Raw genomic sequence first — 21124 nt, 5'->3', positions numbered from 1 at the left:
TTCAGCAAAGGAAAATGTGCATGGGGCAAAGTCTAAAGGAAATCAGGCACAAGCTTTTCAGAGTGTTCTCCCAGAGGTCACCCAGGATGTGCTTATACTGTTCCTTCAGCAACAGGTTGTAACAACACTTGTTAAATGTCATTTGCATGGTAAGTCATGAAGAACCTAGTACCCAGCGTTTTTATTGGGGACTGGTCACATAGGTACCCTCTGCTTAGCATGTACCAAACTTCTAGACACCTAGAAAAAAGCAGGTACATATACCATAGTACTTAGGCTACTCTCCACATCTAAGGAATGGTGAAAATTCTCATGAAATCTAAGTTCCCAGAGACCAATCAATGGCAATATTTTATTTTATTTTTAAAAATTTTTAAGAGGGCTGGCGCTGTGGTGTAGTAGGTTAAGCATCAACTTTCAGTGCCAACATCCCGTATGTGTGACAGTTCCTGTCCTGGCTGCTCCTCTTCCAATCCAGCTGTGTACTATGGCCTGGGAAAGCAGTAGAAGATGGCCCAAGTAGTTGGGCCCCTGCACCTGCACCTAATTATCACAGATCAGGGAGAATATATAGTATTTGTCCTTTGGGGACTGGCATATTTCACTAAGTATGATATCCTCCAGTTTCATCGATTTTGTTGCAAACAACAGGGTTTCATAGTTGTTTTTTTTTTTTAAACCTCTGTGTAGTATGCCATGAAGTACATATCCCATAAGTTCTTTATCCAGTCTTCAGTTGATGGACATTTGGGTTGATTCCATATCTTAGCTTTTGTGAATTCAGCTGAAATAAACATGGGGATACAGATAACTCTCTCATATGCTGATTTCGTTTCCCTTGGGTAAATTCCTAGGAGTGAGATGGCTGGGTCATATGGTACTTCTATATTAAGATTTCTTAATATAGTTGGAGTTGTCTCCATACTGTCTTCCACAGTGGCTGTATCAGTTTACATTCCCACCAACCTTTCTCTCTGTCTCTCTCTCTCTCTATCACTGTCTATAACTCTCTCTCTGTCTCTCTCTCTCTCACTGTCTAACTCTGCCTGGCAAAAAAAAAAAAAAAAAAAAGAAAGAAAGAAAGCCAATCTAACTGGGATGAGGACAAACCTCATTGTGGTTTTGATTTGCCTTTCCCTAATGGCTAGTGATCCTGAGAATTTTTTCATGTGTCTGTTGGCCATTTGGATTTCCTCTTTTGAAAATGCCTGTTTAAGTCCTTTGCCTATTTTTTAAGTGGGTTGTTTGTTTTGTTGTTGAGTTTCTTGAGCTCTTTATATATTCTGGTTACTAATCCTTTATCAGTTGCATAGTTTGCAAATAATTTCTCCTATTTAGTTGGTTGCCTCTTCACTTTGCTGAGTGTTTCTTTTGCAGTGCAGAAACTTCTCAATTTGATGTAATCCCATTTGTGAATTTTGGCTTTGATTGCCTATGCCTCTGGGGTCTTTTCCAAGAACTATTTGCCTATGTCAGTGTCCTACAGGGTTTCCCCAATGTTCTCTAATAACTTGATAGTGTCAGGTTGTAGATTTAGGTCTTTAATCGATTTTGAGTGGATGTTTGTATTCATACTTCTGCATGTGGAGATCCTGTTTTCCCAGCATTGTTTATTGAAGAGACTGCCCTTGCTCCAGGAATTGATTTTAGCTCCTTTCTCAAAAATAAGTCAGTTGTAGATGCAGGTATTGATTTCTGGCATTTATCTTCTTTTTTTTTAAGATCAACATTAATTTATTGTTCACAAATACTCTCAGAACATGTAAGAACACCGAGTGCTATTCAGAGCCCATAGGGATCCCACATGGGAGCAGAGTGAAAAAACAGGAGCTGTGGGAAGCAATTTTGCAGTATTAACTGGGGGCAGTGGCCTGTTTGCAGTGAGTGGACATGTAAGTATAATTTACTAAAAGGAAACCTGGCATTTATCTTCTGTTCCATTGGTCTATCCATCTGTTTCTGTACCAGTGCCAGGCTGTTTTGATTATAACTGTCCTGTAGTATATCTTTGAATCTGATATTGTGATGCTTCCAGCTTTGTTTTTATTGTGTAAGATTGCTTTAGCCATTTGAGATCTCCTGTGTTTCTATAGGAATTTCAGCATCTTTTTTCTGTATCTGAGAAGAATGTTATTATTTTGATTGGTATCGCATTGAATCTATAAATTGCTTTGGTAGTATGGACATTTTGATGATATTGCTTCTTCTAATCCATGAACGTGGAAGATTTTCTCATTTTTTATGTCTTATTCTATTTCTTTCTTTAATATTTTGTAATTCTCATTGTAGAGATCTTTGATATCCTTGGTTAAATTTATTCCAAGGTATTTGATTTTTTAATAGCTATTGTGAATGGGATTGATCTTAGAAGTTCTTTCTTAGCTGTGGCATTGTCTGTGTATACAAATGCTATTGATTTTTTGTGTTGATTTTATATCCTGCCACTTTACGAAACCTTTCTGGGAGTTCCAATAGTCTCTTAGTGGAGTCTCTTGGATCCTCTATGTGTAGGATCATGTCAACTACAAATAGGGATAGTTTGACTTCCTCCTTCCCAATTTGTATCCCTTTGATTTCTTTTTTCTTGTATAATGGCTCTGACTAAAACTTCAGGACTATATTGAATAGCATTGTTGAGAGTGGGCATCCTTGTCTGGTTCTGGATCTCAATGGGAACACTTCCAACTTTTCCCCATTCAATAGGATGCTGGCCATGGGTTTGTCATAAATTGCCTTGATTGTGTTGAAAAATGTTCCTTCTGTACCCAATTTGCTTAAAGTTTTGATCATGAAAAGGTGCTGTATTTTATCAAATGCTTTCTCTGCATCTATGGTTTTTGTACTTCAGTTTGTTAATGTGATATATCACATTGATTTGTGAATGTTGAACCATCCTTGCATACCAGGAGTAATTCCTACTTGGTCCACGTGAATGATCTTTCTGATGTGTTGTTGGATTCAATTGGCTAGTATTTTGTTGAGGATTTTTATGTCTGTGATCATCAGGGAAATTGATCTGTAGTTCTCTTTCTCTGTTGTGTCTTTTTCTGGTTTAGGAATTAAGGTGTGCTGGCTTCATAGAAGGAGTTTGAGAGGATTCCCTCCCTTTCGGTTGTTTTGAATAGCTTGAGAAGAATTGGAGTTAGTTCTTTAAATGTATGGTAGAATTCAGCAGTGAGGGGGCCGGCGCCATGGCTCACTTGGTTAATCCTCTGCCTGCGGTGCCAGCATCCCATATGGGTGCCGGGTTCTAGTCCCGGTTGTTCCTCTTCCAGTCCAGCTCTCTGCTGTGGCCTGAGAAGGCAGTGGAGGATGGCCCAAGAGCTTGGGCGCCTGCACCCACATGGGAGACCAGGAAAAAGTACCTGGCTCTTGGCTTCAGATCGGCGTAGCTCTGGCCATGGTGGCCATTTGGGGGGTGAACCAACGGGGGGAAGACCTTTCTCTCTGTCTCTCTCACTGTCTAACTCTATCTGTCAAACAAACAAACAAACAAACAAACAAACAAAAGAATTCATCAGTGAAGCTATCCGGTCTTGCACTTCTCTTTGCTGGGAGGGTTTTTATTACTGATTCAATTTCCATCTTGGTTATTAGTTTGTTTAGGTTTTCCATGTTCTCATGGCTCAATTTAGGAAGGTTGTATGTGTTAGGAATCTATCCGTTTCTTCTAGTTTTCCCGATTTGTTGGCACACAGCTTTTTGTAGTAATTACTGATGATTATTTTTATTTCTGTGGTGTCTGTGGTTACATTTCCTTTTTCATCTCAAATTTTATTGATTTGGGTCTTCTCCTTTTTCTTTTGGTTAGTTAGGCCAATGGTGTGTAAATATTTATTTCTTCAAAAAACCAGCTTTTCGTTTCTCTGATCTACAATTTTGGTTTCAATTTTGTTGATTTCTTTGTAAATTTTAATTATTCCTTTTCTTTTAATAGTTTTGGGTTTGGTTTGCTGTTCTTTTTCTAGGTCCTTGAGATGCATTGATAGCTCATTTATTTGGTGCCTTTCCAGTTTCTTGATGTAGGCACCAATTGCTATAAACTTTTTTCTTAACACTGCTTTTGCTGTATGCCATAAGTTTTGGTATGTTGTATTGTTGTCTTCATTTGATTCCAGGAACTTTTTGATTTCCTCAGTGAGCCATGTTCATTTAGAAGCATGTTGTTCAATTTCCATGTGTTTATATATGTTTTAGAGGTTCTTGAGTTGTTAATTTCCAACTTCTTTCCATTGTGGTCAGAGAAGATGGATAGTATGATTTGGATTTTTTTTTTTAATTTGCTGAGACTTGCTTATGGCCTAGCATGCAGTCTTTTGTAGAGAAAGTTCCACGCACTGGTTAGAAGAATGTGTATTCTGCATCTGTAGGATGAGAAGTTCTGTAGCTATCCATTAGGTCCATTTGGTCTATAGTGTTGATTAACTCTGCTGTTTCCATTTTGATTTTCTGTCTGGTTGATCTGTCCATTGCTGAAAATGGGATATTAAAGTCACCCATTACTATTGTATTTGAGTCTATGTCTCCCTTTAGATCCATTAACATTTCTTTTAAATAACCAGGTGCCCTGTAATTAGGTATATATACATTTGTAATAGTCACATCTTTCTGTTTAATTGATCCCTTAGTCATTACATAGTGCCCATCTTTGTTTTTACAGTTTTCATGTTAAAGTCTATTTTGTCTGGTATATGATGGGTACACTAGCTCTTTTTTTTTTTGTTTCTGTTAGCATGGAATACCTTTTTCCATCCTTTCACTTTCAGTCTGCATATATCTGTTTTTGGTGAGATGTGTTTCTTATAGGCAGTAAATAGATGGGTTTTGTTTTTTAATCCATTCAGCCAGTCTGTATCGTTTAACTGGAGACTTGAGGCCATTTACATTCAAGGTGACTATTGATAAGTAACGACTTGGCCCTGCCATTTTTCCTATTTTTTACTTCGGATTTCCTATGGAATTTTACTGGTAGATTTTCTGCCTTCACTTTCTTTCATAGTGATGACCATGTTTCTGTGTTTCTGTGTGTAGCACATCCTTAAGCATGTTTTGTATGGCTGGACTACTAGGGAGAAATTCTTTCAATTTGTTTGTTATGAAAGGTCTTTATTTTGCCTTCATTCATAAATGAGGGCTTTGTAGGGAACAGTATTCTGGGTTGACTTTTTTTTCTCTTAAGACTTGAACCATAACTTGCCATTCCCTTCTATCCTGTAGAGTAACTGATAAGAAGTCACTGTGAGTCTAATTGGAGATTCTATGAAAGAAACCTGGCATTTCTCTTGTGCACATTTTCGAATCTTTTCTTTATGTTTTACTGTGGAGAGTTTGACTACAATGTGTCATGGTGAAGATATTTTCTGGTTGTATGTATTAGGAGTTCTATGTACTTCCTGTACTTGGATGTCCCTTTATTACTCCAAATTAGGCAAGTTTTCTGTAATTATTTCACTAAAATTCCTTCTAATACATTCTCTGTTTCCATACTTTCAGGAACTCTTAAAAACTCATGTTGGGTCATTTGGTAGTATCCCATGAATCTCTGACACTGTTTTTTAGTTTTCTTATTTCTTCTTCTTCTTCTTCTTCTTTTTTTTTTTTTTTTTTTGAGTCTGACTATAAAATTTCCAGAGATTTGTCTTCTAACTCAGATATTCTTTCTTCTGTTTTACTGAGTCTGTATTTTCACTGTATTTTAATTTGTTCTATTAAGTTCTTCATTTCCAATATTTCATTTTGATTTCCCTTTAAAATCTCAATTTTGTGGGAAAATTTTCATTCATGTCATGTATGGATTTCTTTAGTTTGTGAATTTGCTTCTGATTACTTTTTTTAAAAAGACTTATTTATTTATTTGAAAGAGTTACACAAAAAGAGGAGAGGCAGAGAGAGGGGGATGGGGTCTTCTGTCCACTGTTCACTCTCTAATTGGCTGCAATGGCCGGAGCTGTGCTGATCCAAAGCCAGGAGCCAGGAGCTTCTTCTGGGTCTTCCCACACAGTGCAGGGGCCCAAGGACTTGGGCCATCTTCTACTGCTTTCCCAGGCCATAGAAGAGAGCTGGATTGGAAGTGGAGCAGCTGGGACTCGAACTGGTTTCCATATGGGATGCTGGCTCTGCAGGCAGCAGCTTTATCACTACACCACAGCTCTGGCCCCTGCTTCTGATTACGTCTAAGTAATCCTACAATCAATTTTTAAAATTCCATTTCTGGCATTTCTTCAATCTCTTCATCTTTACATTCTGGTATTGAAGTGTTGTGTTCTTTGGGGGGCATTATGTTGTCTTCCTTATTCTTGTTTCTTGAATTGCTGTGTTTATTATTAGGCATTTCTGTTTGTTTTTTTTTCTTTTGGTTCTTCTCTGTGATGGCTTTTATCTTTGGACTATTCCTCTGTGGCTTAGTGGAGTGTCTGCTCTTTCAGTGAATACTCAAGAGGTGTATCCTGGGTGTGGTCAGGGAACTTTGTTCAGTGCCCCAAGATAAGAGGAGTGTCTAAGATGACACCCCAGTTGGGTGTGGTAAATCAATCACTCTCTCTCTCCCTCCCTCTCTCTCTTTCTCTTTTCCCCCCTCCCTCCCTCCCCCTCTCCATCTCTCTCTCATAACTCTGCCTTTCAAATAAATAAATAACTCTTTTTAAAAAATCTACTCATAAAATATTAGTGGATAAAAATAAGTTAGCGTGGACCAGAGTCCACTGCAGCTTTAAAACATTCTTTTGCTTTTGGTGTATATGTTACCTTAATACTAGTATTTAATGTTCCTGATTTAGTATAATTACTCTTTGTCTTTTCAGTTTGAGGGCAATAACTTACACCAACTTGTTCTGAAGATTTGTCAAGCACATTTCACCCCAATATCACCAAGATTTTCTCATGATCTTCGGTCCTTGGTATCTCAACTCTTTAAAGTATCTCCTCGAGATCGACCATCTGTTAATTCCATTTTGAAAAGGCCCTTTTTAGAGAAACTTATTGGCAAATACTTGACTCCTGAGGTGAGTTCTGGGTGACTGCTGGGATTTTGACAGAGACAGTGGTTCCCAGGGTATTGACACACCTGTTCTGCTTTAGGTCATTCAGGAAGAGTTCAATCACGCACTCATCCGCACGGCCAGATCAGCAGCTTTAGCACCTGCAGAGAAGGCCATCCAGGGTAAGAATGATTTAACCATGCAGTCAAAAAGTGTTTATTATGCATGTCTCACACAGCAAATTATAAGGCTGGCAGCATCGGTGAAGGATTTCCACCAATTATGTTGAACACGGACATTAAAAATATATATACATATGTATATATATTATATATATATATATATATATACACACACATATGAGCAGTATAAGCAGGAGAATCATCTTGTCAAGTGGCAACTGGTGGGGGGTGCCAGAAAGTTGCCTTTATGTGTCTAGCTCAGGTAGAACCCAGAGGAGCCAGCTCCTTTTCATTAGTTGGGAAACTTGATGAAGCAGAGGTCATGTTAGTGGAGATACTTGAAGAGATTGAATCCAGGCTTTTTGTGTGGAGAGGATGGAGTGGGAGAAGGTTTGCAGACAGACATGGGATGATGAAAGGAAGCTTATTTTTCTGAAATACACAGGATAGGCTAATGATTATGAGTTCTTTTGCAAATGCCCCTGGGAGTTGAAGTTAGGATCTTGAAACTTATCAGTGACAGAAAACAATTAACATATGACCACCCCGCAAAGACAGCAAGTGATCCTGTATGCTAATGCTAAGTAGGCAAAACAACTTTGGTCATAATGTCAAGGAGCTGCTGAAGTGATGATTGCTGTGTGTGTGCAGAGGAGATGGCATCGAAGAAGAGAAAGCTACCAATTCCATTGATGCTGTGGAAGTAAGAGCGGAAGATTGAACCATAACCATGTGTCTGGGTTTAAAGAATCAGAAGTAGAGAATCTCTCCATAAAGTCTATGGTGGGAAAATACTATCCACTGTGTTGGATTTAACTAAAGTCAAGGAAAGTTACAATGGGAAAATGAATGAGCCTCTTTGCCCTGTTTAATTTGATATGACATTGTTATATATCTGCCTAGACTGAGAATGTTTAGGAAGTAGAGGATGAGAGAAAATGTATTGTCCATATTTCTAATATAGGAAAGAAAGGAAAACAAATTTTTGAGACAAAGACAAACATATTAGAAAATCTGTTCATGAGGGCAGGCCTCTGGTGCAGCAGTTAAGACACTGTTCAGGATCCCAGCATTCTTTCTCAGAGTGCTTGGGTTTAAGTCCCAGCTTCAACCCTGATTCCAGCTTCCTGCCAGAGTGCACCCTGGCTAAAGTACTTGGGTCCCTGCCACCCATAGGGGAGACCCAGATGGAGTTTCAGACTCAGGGCTTTGGCCTGGCTCATGTTGTGGGCATTTGGGGAGTGAACCAACAGATGTAAAACCTCTCTGTTTCTCCATATCTCTTTTACTTTTTTTTAAAAAAGGATTTATTTTATTTATTTGAAAGGCAGAGTTACAGAAAGAGAGAGAGAGTGAGTGAGACAGAGAGAGAGGTCTTCCATCTGCCATTTCACTCCCCAAATGGCTGCAAAGGTCAGAGCTGGACCAGATTGAAACCAGGAGCCAGGAACTCCATACAGGTCTCCCATGTGGGTGTAGGGGCCCAGGCACTTGGGCCATATTCTGCTGCTTTCCCAGGTGAATTAGCAGGGAGCTGAATTGGAAGTGGAGCAGCCAGTACTCAAACTGGTGCCCATATGGGATGCCAGTGTCACAGGTAGCAGATTTACCCACTATGCCACAACACCAGCCTTTCTTTTTTGTCTTTAAAATAAAATTGAAGTAACTAAATAAAAAAATTAAAATAAATAAAAGCTATAAAAAAATTTTAAAAAGCCTACCCGTAAATTGCAAACAATGTGATATAAATGGTGTGGCTCAAAATCCCAAGCTCTGATTACTACATTTAATTACTTTTGCCATTATCCCATGCATATTTTTCTGTAGATGTTAAAATTAATTCCTAATTCAAAAACATTTTTATTTGAGAGACATATAAAGGGAGAGTGGGAGAGACAGAGAAAACTCCTATCCTCTGGTTGGCTCCCCAAATGCCTACAACAGCCAGGGTTGGGTTAGGGCCAAAGCCCATAGCCAGGAACTCAATCCAGGTCTCCCATGTGTTTAGCAGGAATTCAATTACTTGAGCTATTACAGCTGCCTCTCAAGGTACACATTAGCAGAAACTGGATCAGGAGCAGGAAGCTGGTATTGAATCTAGGCACCACAATAGAAGATGCAGCCATCCTAACCCACAGCTGCTAGACCAAGTACCTGACCCCGTAGTTTTTTAAAAGTAGTATTGTATGTTACTAGAGCTGTGTAAAGGAGCTCAGGAATGATTGTTTTCTCCAAAGAAAATACATAGAAGTTTTTCATCAGTACTTTTCTGTGTATAAAATATCTATAACTAAAATAAGCTTAACTGTGGTATCAGATCTAGTTTATGTCAAGTGTCAATGTTAAAGGTATAGAAATGCTTTTAAATGATGATATTCTGTTTTGCTTAAATAAGATTTTAAAATACAGAAAGTGAGATTCCAGGTAAAGTGTCCACCAAGATCAAGGTTATCAGGACCAGAGAAAAAGAAGGACATACTACACAGAAATGAATGGAGACCCCCAGCTGGAGCCCCGCAGCCCATGTCCGTAAGTTGTACTAAATCCTCCTCCTGAGGCCGGCGCCGCGGCTTACTAGGTTCATCCTCCCCCTGCGGCGCTGGCACACCGGGTTCTAGTCCCAGTCGGGGCGCCAGATTCTGTCCTGGTTGCCCCTCTTCCAGGCCAGCTCTCTGCTATGGCCCGGGAGTGCAGTGGAGGATGGCCCAAGTGCTTGGGCCTTGCACCTGCATGGGAGACTGGGAGAAGCACCTGGCTCCTAGCTTCAGATCAGCATGGTGCGGCGGCTGCAGCACGCCGGCCCCGGCGGCCATTGGAGGGTGAACCAACGGTAAAGGAAGACCTTTCTCTCTGTCTCTCTCACTGTCCACTCTGCCTGTCAAAAAAAATAAATAAATAAAATAAATAAATCCTCCTTCTGATTCTTAACCTCTGGTGTGACCTAATAGACCTATCTGTAAGTCTTCATGTGGTGCGGTCTGATTAATTTGGAGCCCAGTAGTTTTGTAGTTATTATAAAATCCTTTTGTAGTGTGTACTGCAGGGGTACTTCATGGGACAACTTCTAGTTATATGTGTTTTTTTAAATTTTTTTAAAAAGATGTATTTTATTTATTTGAAAGTCAGAGTTACGGAGAGAGGTAGAGCCAGAGAGAGGTCCTCCATCCACTGGTTCACTCCCCAAATGACCGCAACGACCAGAGCTGAGCTAATTCAAAACCAGGAGACAGGAGCCTCCTCCGGGTCTCCCACGAGAGTTCAGGGGCCCAAGGACTTGGGCCATCATCCACTGCTTTCCCAGGCCATAGCAGAGAGCTGGATTGGAAGCGGAGCAGCTGGTACTCGAACCAGCACCCAAATGGGATGCCAGTGCTGTAGGCCACGGCTCTAATCTGCTGTACCACAGTGCCAGCCCTGTTGTTTTTTTTTTTTTAATTTTAGAAAAAGATTTTATTTATTTGAAAAGCAGAGTTACAGAGAGAGAGATCTTTCATTTGCTGGTTCACCCGATGGCCGCAATATCCAGGGCTGGGCCAGGCTGAAGCCTGGAGTCTAGAACGCCATCTGGCACTCCCATGAGGGTGGCAGGGATCCAAGCACTTGGGCCATCTTCTGCTGCCTTCTATGGAGCATTAGCAGGGAGCTGGTTGGGAAGTGGAGCAGCTGAGACTTGAACCAACAGTCATATGGGTTGCTGGGTTGCAGGCAATACCTTAACCTGCTATACCACAACTCTGACTCATTTTTTTTAATGCTACATTTTTAAAATAAAGATTCGTTTATTTGTTTGAAAGGCAGAGTTACAAGAGAGAGGGAGAGACCTTACATCCGCTGGTTACTCCTCAAAGGGCTGCAGTGGCTGGGTTTGAGCCAGGAGGAGCCTAGAACTTTATCCAGGTCTCCCACATGGGTGGCTGGGGTCCAAGCAATTGCGCCATCTTCTGCTGCTTTCCTAGGAACATTAGCAGAGAGCTGCATCAGAATAGGAACAGCCAAGACTCAAATTGGTGCCCATATATGACACTGGCATTGCAAATGGTGGCTTAAACTGCTGTGCCATGATGCTGGTCCCTAAATGCTATGATTTCTTACAAGTATACAATGATTTTCATTTTCCTTTTATAACTGAAATTCTTCTAACTTCTATGAAAAAGTAGGGATTTTCTATAAAAGTGAGTAACTTAGCCACAGAAAACACTCTTTATTTCATATTTTAATTCTAACATGCATATATATATATATATGTATATATACATGTATAAAGGAGACATTTTTATTATATAATAACTGATCTTCACCTAAGGGTTCTTTATGCTTCGTTACTTGAACCCACTTCAGCAGGGTGTTTAATCTTCATGCTAATGAATTACTCCTGTTATATAAATGATAAAATGGTAATTGCCTTTTAGTTGGCAAATTGTATTTCTAAATGCACATAGTATAATTAGAGGACCATTTGGAAGTACATTTACTAAATGTTTACTTAATAGACATTTAAAAAATGTGTTAATTTATAAACAGATTTACTTTATTTTTTTGAAAGGCAGAGTTACAGAGAGAGGTCTTGCATCCACCAGTTCACTCCCCAGATGGCTGCAACAGCCAGGGCTGGGCCAGGCTGAAGCCAGGAGCCAGGAGCTTCTTCCAGGTCTCCAGCATGGGTGCAGGGGCACAGAGACCTGGGCTACCTTCTGCTGCTTTCCCAGGAACATTAGCAGGGAGCTGGATTGGAAATGAAGCAGCTGGGGCTCAAACCAGCACCCACATGGGATGCCGGCATCACAGGTGGGGGCTTTATCTGCTACACCATAGCGCCAACCCCTAGACAGATTTTAACTATTGGTTAACCAATTAATAAATTAATCTTTGCTTAATAAAATTTTGTTTAAGGAATTTTAAAAAGTGCATTGCGATTCAGAATACTGTGTATTAGACATGTAGGAGAGAAAAAGCATCTAAAATATTCATTCAAAGGTAGATTAAGTTAGGAGAACTGTGGAATAAGTTGACATTTTTTCTAATCCTTCCAACAGCAATGAAATAAATGGGTCCACAAAGGAACTACTTCAGATGTTCTTCTTACTGTTCAGGATTAGAGAAGATCCCAAAAAAGCTATTTATTTCCTCCCAATACTTTTATTTCTAACCAATTTTCAGTAAGTAATTAGTAAGTACTTCTGGACTTTATACAATGAAATTATAAAATGAAGAAAACTACTTTTCACTCTCCAAGAAGTAAAGGTGAACATATAATTTTTATTTAGACTATTAAACCAAATCTATATATTTAATGTTTAAACAAAATGCCATTTTTATATGATCATATATCTACAATTCCATTTGGCTTAATGTAACAAAGATATGAATCATATCCATGATGAACATGATATGAATCATATCTAGCTCCCTGCTTTTCCTACCTAGGAAAGCAGCAGAAGATGGCCCAGGTGCTTGGGGCCCTGTACCCATGTGGGAGACCTGGATGAAGCTCCTGGCTACTGGCTTTGGCCTGCCCCAGCCCCTGCTATTGTAGACATTTGTGGAGTGAAACAGCAGGTGGAAGATCTCTCTCTCTCTCTCTCTCTGTCTCAGCCTTTTTCTCTAACTCTGCTTTTCAAATAAATAAATAGATCTAAAAATAAAATATGAATCACATAGCATTAAAAAATTAAAGAAGAGTGTTATAGTGCAGTAGGTTAAGCCTCTGTTTGGGATACTTGCATCCCATGTTGGAGTGCTGGTTCAATTCCTAGCTACTCTGCTTCCAATCAAGCTCCCTGCTAATGCACCTGGGAGGCAAAAGGTTGTGGCTCAAGTACTTGAGTCCCTGCCATCTACATGGGAAACTTGGATGGAGTTCTGGCTTCTGGCTTTGGCCTGGCCTAACCTGCTGTTTTAGCCATTTAGGGAGTAAACCCATGGATCTCTCTGTCTCTCCCTCTCTCTCTGTCACTCTGCCTTTTTTTTTTTTTTTAAATCTTTTTTTTTTTTTTTTTTTTTTTTGACAGGCAGAGTGGATAGTGAGAGAGAGAGACAGAGAGAAGGGTCTTCCTTTTTGCCGCTGGTTCACCCTCCAATGGCCGCTGTGGCCGGCGCATCACGCTGATCCGAAGCCAGGAGCCAGGTGCTTTTCCTGGTCTCCCATGCGGGTGCAGGACCCAAGCACTTGGGCCATCCTCCACTGCCTTCCCGGGCCATAGCAGAGAGCTGGCCTGGAAGAGGGGCAACCGGGATAGAATCCGGCGCCCCAACTGGGACTAGAACCCAGTGTGCCGGCGCCGCAAGGTGGAGGATTAGCCTGTTAAGCCACGGCGCCGGCCCTGTCACTCTGCCTTTGGAATTAAAAAAAAAAAAAAATCTTAAAAAACAAAGGGTATAGCATGTTATTCCTTTACAGTGAGGAATCCAGACTTCATGTATTTCATAAGTACAACTTTAGGAATATAGTGATTCTTCCCTCCATGCCCGCTCTCCTATCCCTCCTCCCTCTCCCATTCCCAGTCCCATTCTCCACTAAGATTCATTTTCGATTAACTTTATACACAGAAGACCACCTCTATACTAAGTAAAGAGTTCAACAATTTGCATGGTGAAAAGAAAAAAAAAATACTGTCCCTCAACAGTCGAGACAAGGGTTGTTCAAAGTCATTGCATCTTGAATTTCATTTCACTTCTTTTTCTAGAAACTTAATTAACTTTAACAAAGCATCCAAGAATGATATGACTTTTGGGAGCACTTAGAAATAGTTATAATACAACTCTTCGAGGACAAAGGTCCTGCATGGGAAGTTAGTGCACAATGACTCCTGTTGTTAATTTAACACTCTTACATGTATGACGTCAATTATCACCCGAGACTCTTGACATGAGCTGCCTAGGCTATGGAAGCCTTTTAAATCCACAGCCAGACCAGAATGCCTTAAGGGCTGATTCTGAGGTCACAGTGTTATTTAAAGCGATTGTCATATTATGAGTCTGCTATGTGGATTGCTTCCCATGCCGGAGCATTTACTTCTTTTTAATTCTCCCATCCAAGTACTAACCAGGCCTGACCCTGCTTAGCTTCCGAGATCAGACGAGATCGGGCACATTCAGGGTGGTATGGCCGTAGACAACTTCTTTTTAATTCTATCTATTATTATTATTACCAGACTCTTATTCCTAACCATATGATCACTTTAACACTTAAGATGGTATTTTTGGGCCGGTGCCATGGCTCATTAGGCTAATCCTCCGCCTGTGGTGCTGGCACCCCGGGTTCTAGTCCCAATCTGGGCGCTGGATTCTGTCCTGGTTGCTCCTCTTCCAGTTCAGCTCTCTGCTGTGGCCCGGGAAGGCAGTGGAGGATGGCCCAAGTCCTTGGGCCCTGCACCCGCATGGGAGACCAGGAGGAAGCACCTGGCTCCTGGCTTTGGATCGACACGGCACGCCGGCTGTAGCAGCCATTTGGGGGGTGAGAGAAAGGAAGACCTTTCTCTCTGGCTCTCTCTCTCTCACTAACTCTGCCTGTCGAAAAAAAAAAAAAAAACGATTTTTTTACCACTCAGCTTAAGGGAATTTCGGGTCTACAGCCTCATGTTTATTGCATCTCAATTCACAATATCTAAGACATGGAATCAACCCAAATGCCTGTCAACTGAAGACTGGACAAAGAAATTATGGGATATATATATATATATATATATATATACTATGGAATACTACACAGTGGTTTAAAAAAAATGAAATCCAGTCATTTACAACAAAATCAATGAATCTGGAAAACATCATACTTAGTGAAATAAGTTAATCCCAAAGGGACAAATATGACATGTTGTCCTTGACCTGTGATAACTAACAGAGCACCTAAAAGGCAATCTGTAGAAGTGAAATTGCCAGTTTGAGAAGCAAAGAGTTGAACAGCCTTTGTCTTGACTGTTGAGGAACAGTTTGGTTTTTTTAAATACTATTGGTTGAACTCTTTACTTAACATAGAGTTAAACATATGTGTTTAAAGTCAATTGAAAATAGATCTCAGTAAAAAATAAGAATGGGAATAAGAGAGGGAGGAAGACGAGGGGGTTGGGGCCGGCGCTGTGGCTCAACAGGCTAAGCCTCCGCCTTGCAGCGCTGGCACACCAGTTTCTAGTCCCGGTAGGGGCACCGGATTCTGTCCCGGTTGCCCCTCTTCCAGGCCAGCTCTCTGCTGTGGCCAGGGAGTGCAGTGGAGGATGGCCCAAGTGCTTGGGCCCTGCTCCCCATGGGAGACCAGGATAAGCACCTGGCTTCTGCCTTCAGATCAGCGCGGTGCGCCGGCCATGGCGGCCATTGGAGGGTGAACCAACGGCAAAGGAAGACCTTTCTCTCTGTCTCTCTCTCTCTGTCCACTCTGGCTGTAAAAAAAAAAAAAAAAAAAAAAAAGAGGGGTTGGGAGTGTGGGAGGGTGGGCACGGTGGGAAGAATCACCTTGTTCCTAAAGTTGTAATTATGAAGTCTATGAAGTCTGTATAGTCTGTATGTATAGTTCTGCATACATTCCTACAGACTTACTTCTAAGGGTACAGTGAGGGCATTTCATGTTTAATCATTTGGTTATTCATATTCTCAACTCCAGTTCCTAGATTTTTACAATGGTTTGATTCTCTTATTTATTTATTGTCATTTTATTTGAAAGGCAGAGAGACAGAGACAGAAAGAGGGAGAGCTCCCATCCAGTGGTTCATTCTTTAAATGCTCCCAACAGCCAGAGCTGGGCCAGGTTGAACCCAGGAGCCAGAAAGTCAATCAAAATCTTCCATGGGGGTGGCAGGGACTCAAACCCTTGAGCCATCATCTACTGCCTCCCAGAATATGTATTAGCAGATAACTGAAATCAGAAGAGCCAAGGCTGGGACTTGAACCCAAACACATTAATATGGATGCAGTTGTTTCAAAACAGCATCTTAACCACCGTACCAAACATCTGCCCCACTGATCTTATTTTTTCTCTTTTATTATCAACTGCTAAATGGGCACAGTTGTCATATTTAATATTAATTGACCCTATTTTGCTCTTCAGCACCAATATCTTGGCTGGCTTTTGTATCTTAGTTTTGTCTTCTAGCTCAGTGGTCTCTACTTAGCTCTAAGACAATCGTGTGTTTCTGGATCTCCTCTCATTCTATTCTAGTTGGTGTCAAGGTCAAACAAAAATATAGAGAAGAATCTCCAATAAAATAATTTTTAATCGGGAATGAAGAATATAACTGCAACGCAGGACACATGTACATGGGCTACGTAGTCTGTGTTGTGTCTGGAGAACACAGGAAAGGTTGGGAACTTTATTAGGACAGAGATACCTATATAAACTATTGTGAAAGAAAGTTCACTGGCACTTAGAGTGCTTAGGGAGCTGGCAAACTCTGGTGAGCAGTGGTGGTTACTTCATAAAGCTCGTCTTAAGGTCATAGTTGTCAATTCCCTTAACAGTTGCTAAGATGAAAAAACAGTCTGCAATATAAGGCAGCCTGTTTTTTTGGATTGGCCTAGCAGGGCAGTTCCCTGGACAATCATCTGTGACCTGAGCATGTTCTCCCCATAGCCTCTTGGGTCAATTTTAGATGAGAATGAGAATGTTTTCATTTGCATACTCAATTTCCGTACTGGGAAGGGTGATGAGGAGTGACCTGGGACGGTGTACGCTCACTGCAGCTGTTATATGGCCTTCCCTTGTTTTCCTGGGAAGAAGGAATGACTCAGCATCTTCTTTCTTAATGTCACGGTGCCATTTTGCATTTAGTCAGTTTCTCAGAAACTAAAATTGTTGCATCGAATTTTTGAGTTGTGCAGTAGCATTTATTCTCTCCATTAAAGTGTTTATGAAAATAGAAAATAATAATTCTGAGTTTAGATTCAGATGTCAGGTTAGCTAGTCATATTCAAAAGCTACATATTTTTCACTCTAGCCATGAAGTATACTTGATTTGTATCTATACTTAGAAAAATTATAAAATACTATACTATAGTATTTAGATTTTATTTTTTTAAAGATTTATTTATTTGAAAGTTGAAGTTACACAGAGAGAAGGAGAGGCAGAGGCAGAGAGAGAGAGGTTGGTCTTCCATCCACTGGTTCACTCCCCAGTTGGCCACAACGACAGAGCTGCACCGATCCAAAGCCAGGAGCCAGGAGCTTCTTCCTGGTCTCCCACGCAGGTATAGGGGCCAAGAACTTGGGCCATCTTCTACTGCTTTCCCAGGCCATAGCAGAGAGCTGGATTGGAAGTGGAGCAGCCAGGACTTGAACCAACACTCATATGGGATGCCGGCACTTGCAGGCCGGGGCTTTAACCCGCTTCATCACAGCGCCGGCTCCAGTATTTAGACTTTAAGCTCTTGTTCAACTCTGGAATTTGGTGACTCTAGAATTATTTTACTCTGAAAACAAATTTAAAGTGAAAATGGTAAAAATGCATCTTCAGTTTCTTGGGATAGCTATAGTTGCTATGAAAATGTCAGTTACCATGGATTTGTATTATTGTTTTTTAAAAAAATTGTTTATTTGAAAGGCAGAGTTACAGACTGAGAGAGAGTGGCACAGAAAGATCTTCCATTTGCTAGTTCACTCCCCAACTGGCCAGAAAGACTGGAGCTAGACCGATCCAGAGCCAGGAGCTTCCTCTGGGTCTCCTATGTGGGTGCAGGGGCCTAAGCACTTGTGACATACTCCACTGCTTTCTGAGGCACACTAGCAGAGAACTGGATTAGAAGTGGAGGAGCAAGAACTCAACCAACACCCATATGGAATGCTGGCACCGCAGGTAGTGGCTTAACCCACTAGGCCACAGCACCCGCCCTTGTATTGTGAATTTTAAAAAATATTTATTTATTTGAAAGTCAGAGTTACACAGAGAGAGGAGGAGAGGCAGAGAGCGAGAGTGAGAGAGAGAGAGAGAGGTCTTCCATCTGCTGGTTCACTCCCCAGATGGCCACACCAGCCGGAGCTGCACTGATCCAAAGCCAGGAGCCAGGAGCTTCTTCTGGGTCTCCTACCCAGGTGCAGGGGTCCAAGGACTTGGGCTATCTTCTACTGCTTTCCCAGGCCATAGCAGACAGCTGTATCAGAAGTAGAGCAGTTAGGACTAGAACCAGCACCCATAGTGGGTGCTGGCACTGCAGGTGGCTGCTTTACTCGCTATGCTATAGTGCCGGCTCCATATTGTGAATTTTTAAAATCTTCCATTTTGGGACAGGCGTTTGGCTTAGTGGTTAAGAAGTCCATTAAGATGCCCCCATCCCACATGTGAATGTCTGCGTTTGATAACTGCTTCCAGCTGATGACTCAGCTTTCTGCTAATACAGACCCTGGGAGGCAGAGGGGGTGACTCAAGTAACTGTGTCCCTTGTTTCCACGTAAGAGTTCTAAACTGAGTTCCTGGCCCTGACTTTAGCCTCAGCCTAACCCTAGCCATTGTAGACATCTGGGGAGATAACCAGTGACTGGGAATTCTTACAGTCTTTGTCTCTGTGTCTCCCTGCCTATTGAACTAATTAATTATTTTTAAAAAATCCTTTTTTAAATCCCTCAGACAAAAATGATAGAAAGGCCCAGACTTGCTGCAGTGTGTGGACATTATGATTATTATTATGCACAACTTGACTTGTTGAGGAGGAGAGCCCATGAACCAGGTCATCACTGTGCTCCTCAAAGAGATGCCACCGTTGAAGAGAGTTGTGATCAGGAAGAAAGGCAGCATCCATCACCTGGCCAATGGTAATGTCATGGTCTGACCTATGCTCTGGCCTTCAGGAAATAAAAGTCAACATTCTTCATTCCCAAATCTTCCCAAATTCTCCTAAAACAAAAGTCAAGAAGGTCCAGAGTTTTCATTGTAAACGCTTCACGGTTCTCTCGACTCCCTCTCATCTCCAGTCTGGTAGAGCATATCTTCTTACCCATGGAGCCAGTTAACCAGAGGCAAAGTCCATATTTTGAATTTTTAAATATTTGTCTTCTTCCTAATACTGCTTTCTGAGGGGTTTTAAAAATAGTAGTATGTATTGCATTTTCCAAGGTTATCAACAAGAATCCTTAATAATTGAATTATAAAAATAAAATGATCACTTGAGACATTTTGCAAAGTGAAATAGATTTCATTCACAGGCTGGCGCTGTGGCTTAACAGGCTAATCCTCTACCTTGCGGCGCTGGCACACCGGGTTCTAGTCCCGGTTGGGGCGCCAGATTCTATCCCGGTTGCCCCTCTTCCAGGCCAGCTCTCTGCTATGGCCCGGGAAGGCAGTGGAGGATGGCCCAAGTGCTTGGGCCCTGCACCCGCATGGGAGACCAGGAGAAGCACCTGGCTCCTGGCTTCGGATCCGCGAGATGCGCTGGCCACAGCGGCCATTGGAGGATGAACCAACGGCAAAAAGGAAGACCTTTCTCTCTGTCTCTCTCTCTCTCTCTCTCTCTCTCTCTCTCACTATCCACTCTGCCTGTCAAGAAAAAAAAAAAAAAGATTCATTCACCTTTTATAGTTTAGAGATTTTAAAAAGATGGATGTATTAGAAAATAATACACTTAAATGGGTCTACAAATTTCTGCAGAACTACAACATTTTCAATTTTTTTCCACATCAATGTCAGTGTTCCTATGTCCAGAATAATATACCTATCGTAGGCCTGAAAACCAACTGCTGAGTGGTGGGTTTTTTTTTTTTTTTTAAAGATTTATTTATTTATTTATTTGACAGGCAGAGTTACAGACAGTGAGAGAGAGAAAGTTCTTCCCTCCGTTGGTTCATTCCCCAATTGGCCGCAACGGCTGGAGTTGTGCCAATCCGAAGCCAGGAGCCAGGTGCTTCCTCCCGGTCTCCCAGGCAGGTTCAGGGGCCCAATCTCTTGGGCCATCCTCCACTGGTTTCCAGGCCACTGCAGAGAGCTGGACTGGAAGAGGAGCAACAGAGACTAGAACTGATGCCCATACGAGATTTGGTGCCAAAGGCGGAGGATTAACCTAGTGTGCCATGGCGCCGGCCCCCATGAGTGGTGGGTTTTTTTCTCTTTTTGAAATGTTTTTGTCTTCACATATTTTTTGTTGTTGTTCAGTTGGGAACTTGGTGACTTTGGTGACTATGGTTATTGCTGAAATTTTGAATGAGCTATGAAAAATACCAGAGTTTATGGTGGTGACCTCATAAATAGCTAGTGAAAATCAGAAAAGAGCAATAACTGAATGATTTCCTCAGAAATGTGTGATGAGAAAAATAGATGCTTTATGTTTGAAGATATTCAGTGATTTTATGGTATTACTCATCTTCATAATATACTTTGAATTATTCCCATGATCATAAGAATTTTGTGTTCCATTAGTTGAAATTGTGATACCATTGTAGGACTTGATTAATGAGGGACATGCATTACATATTAAAAGGAGCAGCCACAGAACGCCCTTTCTCTTTTCTCAGCTGTCTTCCACTATTTGTCTAGATACTACCCATTATTTCTTTATGTATAATTTCCTCTCTTATGAAAACAGTGAAGTTCCTTCTCTTCCTTGTGTGCCACTGCCCATCACAGCTCTCTAGTGTATCCCAGAATGCCCATCTGATGGCCGGTAACCCCTTCCTTATTGACCCACTCCTTCCCCCAGCTTTCTCTCTACTGGAACCCTGGTTCCAGGCTGTGGAATAGAAGAAGAATTTGTACAGGGTTGAGAGGGGTTGGGTTGCAGATGCAGAGAGAGAAATGTTTCTTGAACAGCCCCTGGGAGACTCTTACGAAGGTGTTGTGACTGGGGCCAGTTAGGATTTTGAGAGGGTTGAGAATTACAATCTAGCCCTCATTTAATTCAGGCCTTTATGTGTGTCGGACACTGGTCAGGCACCTACAGGGCCCTAATCTCTGCAAATCCTTGTATCAGCCCCTATGAAATGCTCTGTGAACTAAGGACGATTCAGCGAGCTTAGCTAGCTTATTTTGTCATTCTTCTGAATGATTGATTATTAAC

The 21124-nt window shown here is 41.3% G+C and overlaps 1 protein-coding gene across 1 annotated transcript in view; it reads left to right on the top strand.

The window, feature by feature from the left end:
* NEK5 (NIMA related kinase 5) overlaps positions 1–21124 on the top strand; it is a 93687-nt gene that overhangs the window by 21258 nt on the left and 51305 nt on the right. The window contains 4 exon segments of the mRNA XM_062195348.1: positions 6801–7001; positions 7078–7159; positions 9555–9688; positions 18706–18890. Coding sequence (XP_062051332.1) covers positions 6801–7001; positions 7078–7159; positions 9555–9688; positions 18706–18890 — 602 coding nt within the window.

The sequence above is a fragment of the Lepus europaeus genome, chromosome 6 (assembly GCF_033115175.1).
Source record: "Lepus europaeus isolate LE1 chromosome 6, mLepTim1.pri, whole genome shotgun sequence".
NCBI lineage: Eukaryota > Metazoa > Chordata > Mammalia > Lagomorpha > Leporidae > Lepus > Lepus europaeus.
The sequence above is the reverse complement of the archived record's forward strand: the minus strand, read 5'-3'. Positions and strand labels throughout refer to the sequence as shown.